Genomic DNA, 7,685 nt, shown 5'->3' on the forward strand with positions numbered 1-7,685 from the left:
ATAGACATTTAAATGAATGAATAGCCAATCTAGGTATTATTATCATGTAACTGGTTAATTCTTATTCTAAAGCTCTGCATAATAATAATATAACAAATAATAATCTAAAATTTTAATTCTTCATGGGGTGTAATAAAATATGTCTGTAAAAAAAATATATGCACATTAGAAGGGGAAAAATTTTATTCGTGTTCTATATAAAAATATGGCTTAAATTTGAGCAAAAAAAGGGGATGATAAAAAAAATATATATATTTTATAAATAATATATTAATTAATTTTCTCTAAATGATTATTTATAAATAATTTTATATAAATATGTTTAAAAAAAATAAGATCATATAAATTTGTAAAACGATATTTTATCAAGATGGGTTCACATTGGTTTTATCACGTGTCACACTTAATTTTAATAAGGTCTCTGCCATTTCTCGAAATTTACTGTTATCTTCGTTAGAACCATTTGGGGAAAAGTTTTTTTTCAATTTTCTTAAATTATCACTTTTTAGGTCCCCATTGCTATTATTATGATTGATAAGATCCAAAAATCCATTATTTTGACATGGTGGAGTGAGCAATTCTTCGTTATTATTTTTCGAATGCAAACCATTTTCGCAAGGCCCTCCAATATGATAGTCGCCGCCATTGTGAATCGTCTTTTGTTTATCGATTAATAATGGTCGGCTATTATTGTGATCGTGTCCCCTGTCTATGTTTAAATCCCCATTATTAATGGCGCTTTTTTTAAAATCATTGCTAATGATGCTGTTTTGAGAGTTGATCACTTTGGTGCAAGCCTCGTCAACTTTCTCCATCAAATCTTTTCTCCATTCCTCTTCTTCCGCCTCGTCTTCTTCCACTTGACAATCAAAATCTTTTTTAAGATTTCGAGATACTTTGTCCATTCTAGAGATTCTACGTTCCATGGCCATTTTAGGACTATCAACTCCATTAATATTATTTTCGATTAACGCAATATCACTCTGACCCATATTATCGCTTTTTTTGCCATCGTCATTCATTTTTTCTTTTATAAAACTTTCGAGATTTTTATTTTCGCTTTCATCATCTTCGCTGCTAATGCACGTGATCACTTTTGTACCGGATATTTTTTTATTTTTATATTTGTATTTCCCCTTTTTGTTGTTTGAGTTTCCTTTGTTAGAAGTTGAGACTAAGGAATTATTTTCAGACGTATCCGAATCTTTTGATTTTGGTAACCTTCTAAAAGATAATTTATTTGATTTTCGTCCTCCATTGGTAATTTCTAAATTCGTGAGTTCTCGAGATTTTTTCACTGGCTGTTGAAGATAACTTCGAAGATTGTTAACATATATGTCATTATATAGGTAAGTGATAAAATTTAAAATATATTATTAACCTTAGGAATTTTAAAAGCTATTAGATATTATATTAAGTTAACATGATATAAATGAAAATTTTATATTTATTTATAATACCTGTCTTTAATTTTTTTAACACTAGGGTGGTGTTTATGGCGCTTAAGTTTGTTTGATTCCCCAATTTTATCATTATTTTTGTTAGGCCTTCTGCCTCTTCTATTCTTGCTTTGATTAGGTTGTGATAGTCCATCTTTCTGTGAATTTGATCCATCATTATCTTTCACATCGAGTTTAGATAAATTTGGATTTAAATCTTTATTACTATCATCTTTCTTTGTAAGTTCTTCACTTTTCTCTTTATCATCTGCAAAAATGAAAGATAAAAAAACATGCTATAATAAGATACTTTATAAATAAAATGTATCATACTAGTTTCATCCATTTCTTTTGGTTCAATATATATGTCGTGAATGTAAAAGCACACTTCCAATGGGTCAGTCTTTAATAATAATAAAAATATATTAATTATTCAATATATATATAACATTTTTTAAAAAATAATTTTCTCCCTAATTATGATTCTCTTTTTAAATATTCAGATTATTTATTTTATTTTTTAATTTGCCTTATTTTTCTTACTTCCATTTATCTAGATTGATATATTTTTATCTTGTCTTCTATTTTTTTTTTTTAAAAAATAAACATTTTAACAAACTAAATCTCTAAATCCTATAATGTAGATTTCAATTTTTTAAAATAAAATATAATAACATACCCTTTTGAGTGAATGTAAGCATAAAATGTCCAATAAGGATAAACTATCACTCAGATATTGATTTATGAGATATATTTCAACCTTAAATTTTCAATAAGTAATATAATTTACATTTGTCTAAAAAAATAATTTCACTATTTGAACTACACCAAACAATATTATATATTAGATTGGGATCAATATCAATCCTTTTAAAAAAATCAATATAAATATTAGATATTTGAGCCAATATTGGAGAAAAATGTGGATCTGTGAGAAGAAAAGTATAGTGGGATGAGTGTGGTCCTAGCTTCTTTTAATATAGATAAAATATTTTAAATTTGAGTTAGTTTTCTAAGTTCTAAATATTTTACACTCATAATTTAAGAAGTCGTTTTTTTAGTTAAAAATAGGAAGTAATTTATATTTAAATACAGAGATTACCAATAAGGAACTTGCAGTATTGGTCAATATTAATATCAGATCAGCCAATACTTTCAATTTTAATTAATATGGCTACTAGAGCAGAGTTTGAAAGGCTCTTCAAAATAAAAAATCTTCTTAGAATGTGATCTCTGGAGATTTTTTTAGAGAAAATTTTTTGAAAATGCTCAAACAATTCTTTTGATAAAATTTTATACAAATTTGATATCTTTTAAGAGTAAATCTTTTGTTAGTGTTGATGTATCTCTATTTTAAATAATGAACTTAATTTGAACATTTTATAATATGTAATCCATTAAAATAATTAGAAATCAATTGTTTGCATACATATAACATTTCTATTTATATAATTTATATTATTTTGATATCAAGTCTAATATTGTAATATACATAATATAAAAGTTAGGCTCCTTTAGATTATATCTTTTAATATATCAAAATTATTATTAAAAAAATAAATATTTTGTTAACTTGTTGTATACAAGGTATAAAAAACTTCTTTTGAATAAACATTTTGAGGGTTAATATTGTCATTTTAACTGGACATTGCAAAAATCTCTTGTAATTACACTTAAATAATTAGTTAAGTTTGATAACTACTTAAAAATCTTACCAAAGCTTTTTCAATTGAGTTGAAATCTTCTGGATCTTCAGGATTTCTAAGAAAAATATATTATATTCCTTTTTTTTAAAATAATTATTATACTTTATGTAATATTTCAAAGCAATATTAATGTTATCTTCAGCTGCATACATGTCAATATTATAATAATCCTCTGTACCATTGTTAATGAACAATTTATTAAATAAGGAATTTTTATCTATAAAAATATGTCAAATTAATTTTGACTAAAATTTACTTTTGATCTTTTTCTTATTTTTTAAGAAAAACTCTTTCCTCTTATGAACTTCATCTATATTTTAAAATAGTTAAGGAATATATAACTTTATGCTTACCTTGATATAAACCTGGTATAAGTTTAAATACTAAATCCTGCAATGATGAATCACTTCTATGTATTTTTTATAATTAAAATTTAAAGTATATAAATAACCTTATATTTAATATTGGTTTTGTTTTATGTATTAAACAATCACATATAGGACAAGTTCTATGAGAATTTAAGTACAGAAGTAAGCAACTCCTGCAAACTATATATAATTTAAATAATATTTTTATATAAAAAAAAATATACATGAATGTAAACACTCAATTATTGTTGTGGCATCAATTAAATAACCTTTACACAAAGAGCAGGTAATATGTGTGTTAATGTCAGATATTTTGAAGATTTTAGCTTTTTGTAAATCTAATGAATTAAATATATAAGAAATAATAATTTCATAACATTACAGTTTGTCATATGAAATTATTGAGATCACATTGACCTAACACAAAATAGTTGTGCATATGGTAAACCCGGGGTAATGGTATATAGCGTGGGTCGTTCTCGTTATATTGCTATTTTCTAAATAAAGGCAAATTTTTATTAAATAGTAAGACCCACATTTGTTTTATTATAAAACAAACTAAATCACGGGCGTTTCCGTTATTCTATATATCATACCCCGTATTAGTGATGTTAAATGGCTTAATTTTTAAAAAGAGCTAACCAGATATTTTAACCAAATAATATTACGCCTCAAGACTTTGCTCATAGAAGGAGGGAAGTTTGGACATTTATTAATAAAATCTTGAGGTTTGAATATTTATTGGCTAAATATTGGGTGAGAAGATTTTAATAATCCAGTCAAGAATCATCTAGTCGGAGTCGATAAAACCTGATTTTAGGTTGATATAGACAGATAATATGTATTCAGCGAATAGGCCCCATATGTTAGTTGTAAACAATTTTATTATACATAAGACTATACTAATTAGTCTTAAATAAGCATACACAAATATGGATGGCTTTATTAACTAAAAATCACCTGATATTTGCAACTGATATATATGTATATATTGATTAGTATGTATGACATTTATAACATTGATAATATATAATATAAATCTCATTTATAACATATCCCCACACATATGATCTTACAATTCCTCAATCAGACGATTTGTAGGTTTCCTGGCTCTTTGTGATTTCCGCGTTTCTAGTTTTCCGTTATCTTCCACATTTTCTAAAATCTCAACTATATCCAACTCTTTATTTTTTATATTTTCCTCTTCTCTCTCTGACTCCATGTTTTCTCCATTTTCTTTCCCTGGCCCAGACTTCTCCATTTCTTTTAGCTACCTCCTTTTTTCGAAGTTGATCCGCATGCTTTCGTACCATTCTATCCTTGCTTTTTACCAAATAAGAATATCTACCAGTTCTGGATTTTATAACTCCTTCTCTCCAACCTGAATTTATTTCATTATGCACCCATACCGGTTGTGCAATCTCAAATTCTCTCATATGACTATGTTCATCATGCGCTACTTTTTGACGTATGTTCAATCGTTCCATTTCATAACTAACATTAGGACGTAACCAATATAATCCCGTTTTTAAATTTCGCCCCAATAATAACTTAGCCGGTGAACGTCCAGTTGATTGATGCTCACCCATTCTATTGCTAGCAAAACTTCTCCCATGGCTTCCTCAGGCTCCTTGATGTCTTTCCTAGTTGCAAAATATCGATTCTTAAGGGTTCATATCGTTCTTTCCGCTAAACCGTTCGTTTTTGGATGGTACGGTGTTGTATGTATCAATTTAATATTTTTCTCGAAACAAAATTTTCGAAAATCTCCAGAAATAAATTGAGGTCCATTTTCTGATACGATTTGTCTAGGTGTTCCAAACCTGTGCAAACCATTTCCTTAAAACCCTGATCATTGTCGTAGACGTGGTCTCTCTCATTAACTCAACCTCAACCCATTTAGTATGTGCATCAACTCCAACTAACCATGAATACGAATCAATAGGCCCCGCGAAATCCAAATGAATTCGTTCCCATGGTATATTAGATATGTTCCACGAATATAAAGGAACCTCCATAATATTCCACCGATTACTTTGACAAGGCATACATTGATGAACATATTGTTCAATATCTTTATCGCGATTCGGCCACCAGCAATACATTCTAACAATTGATTTCATAGCATTTATTCCTGGATGCCCTCTGTATAATCGTTAATATTGTTTCCTCAAAATGGTTGGAATTACCAACTTCCCATTCCATTCAATAACATCATGATCTACTGACAATTCCTCTCTACGATTATAAAAACAAACTAACTCTGCATTTTTTTTCGCATCAAAATCCACCCATCCATGCTCAATGTTTTTAACTACTTTTTAAAACAAGCTATCATTCCTTGTTTCCTTTTGGAGTTCAACTTGACTAATATTTATATCGTGCAAATTTATAGCTCTGATCATTATTTGATTCTATGCCATCTATTGGCAGTCTAGATAATGTATCAGCTACTTTATTTTCTTTTCCAGGAACATATTCAATATCAAAATCATATGCGGACATTTTCCAAGCCCAGCGCGTTAATCGACTATTGGATATTTTTGGTAGTTCCCGTTTATCACCAAATAATTTTTCCAAAGGTTTGTGATCTGTTCGTAATAAAAATTTTCGACCAAAAATGAATGTATGAAATTTTTCCATACCAAACAAAAGTGCTCGTGCCTCTTTTTCTATTGGTGCATAATTTTTCTCTGACTCTAGAAGTGTTCGCGAGGCAAATGCGATTGGTCTGCTAATATCTTTTTTCATTAAATGACATAACACAGCTCCAAAACCAGTGTTGAAAGCGTCACATTCCAATATTATTGGCAAGTTTGGCGAATATGGAATTAGCGTTTTATTTGTTGACAAAAGCTGTTTTATTTTATCAAATACCTCTTGTTCCTTGTCCGACCAACCCCAGCAAGATTTAATGCTTGTTAATTTATGCAGAGGAGCGGCAATTCCATGTAGATGTGGCAAAAATCTCTCGTGATAATTCACAAGTCCTAAAAAAGATCGTAATTGGTGTATATTATTAGGAGTTGGTATCCTTCGAATAGCATCTATTATTTCTTTCGCTGGATGTATTCCATATTTGTCTATTACGAAACCCAGAAAAGAAACTGATTCATTTAAAAAACGTATTTTCGCCTATTTTGCCTTCATACCCACCTGTTTTAGTTTCATTAGTACTTTTTTTACGTTATTCAAATGTTCTACATCATTTTTCCCCGTTATGATAATATCGTCAAGATATACTCCGGTCATTTGGCAGTCTTGTAATAAATTATCCATATATCTTTAAAATATGGTCGGCGGCATACATTGATATTGGAAATAACCAATGTGGGTCGATATGGTTTTGTATTCTTTTGAACTTTCTTTTATTGGTAATTGTAAATATGCATCTTTCAAATCTATTACCGTAAATTTCAATACATCTTTTAATTTGGTTAAAAGATCATCCACCGTTGGTATAATATGATAATCGTACAAAATATATGGGTTTAATGTCACCTTAAAATCCGCACAAATCCTGATTTCTCCATTTGTTTTTCTTACGTTTACCCTTGGAGTGGCCCATGTCAACCGTTTTTGTGTTGGATCAATCGCCTTCAATATTCCTGATTTAACCAATCTATCGAGTTCCATTTCAGTTGGTTTTCGTAATGGAAAAGGTACTCTACGAGCTGGCCATGATTTCGGACTTGCTGCCTCACTCAAATGTATGCTAACTTCTATATCATTCACCCGTCCAGGCCTGTCATCAAAAACACTGAAAAATTCTGTTGTCATGCCAGCAATTTGTTTATCGGTTGCCATAACCTCTTTATTTGTGATACTACGTATAATCACTTGTCGTGGAATAAACATATTAAATGCCAGTATCCATGGTAGTCCAAATAATGGAATGTCATTTGAACGGGTCACCACAATCGGTAGTGATCTGCTTATATTTTCAAGACGAACCCTCACCATAGTTTCACCAAGTACATCTAGCGGTTGGTTACCATATACTGATAAAGGTTTGGTTGGTCCAAGTTTGGGTCGGCCAATTTCATCCCAATATTGTTTTCCAATTACCGATACCTGTGCCCCCGTATCATAGTCAAATTCTATAGGTACTCCATTTATCCAAACAAATATCTTTGCACTATTTCTACCAATTTGGGAAATATTATTAATTG

General features: G+C 29.3%; 2 protein-coding genes across 2 annotated transcripts; both read right to left on the bottom strand.

Annotated features, from left to right (window-relative positions):
• Positions 1-193: 193 nt before the first annotated feature.
• On the bottom strand, positions 194-3,943 carry LOC135930421 (protein suppressor 2 of zeste-like). The gene is made up of 12 exons (XM_065467213.1): positions 3,896-3,943; positions 3,738-3,851; positions 3,597-3,693; positions 3,499-3,554; positions 3,402-3,455; positions 3,248-3,362; positions 3,155-3,200; positions 3,013-3,111; positions 2,119-2,199; positions 1,773-1,842; positions 1,461-1,707; positions 194-1,314 (listed from the first exon to the last, which is right to left on the bottom strand). The coding sequence occupies exons 1-12, from the start codon at positions 3,903-3,905 to the stop codon at positions 366-368; spliced, it is 1,938 nt and encodes a 645-aa protein (XP_065323285.1). The 5' UTR covers positions 3,906-3,943; the 3' UTR covers positions 194-365.
• A 754-nt stretch (positions 3,944-4,697) lies between these two features.
• Positions 4,698-5,102, bottom strand: LOC135930249 (uncharacterized). The gene has a single exon (XM_065467030.1). The coding sequence runs from the start codon at positions 5,100-5,102 to the stop codon at positions 4,698-4,700; it is 405 nt and encodes a 134-aa protein (XP_065323102.1).
• Between the last annotated feature and the right edge of the window lie 2,583 nt (positions 5,103-7,685).

Source organism: Gordionus sp. m RMFG-2023, chromosome 5 (genome assembly GCF_954871325.1).
Source record: "Gordionus sp. m RMFG-2023 chromosome 5, tfGorSpeb1-WG-v2, whole genome shotgun sequence".
Taxonomy (NCBI): Eukaryota; Metazoa; Nematomorpha; class Gordioida; order Chordodea; family Parachordodidae; genus Gordionus; species Gordionus sp. m RMFG-2023.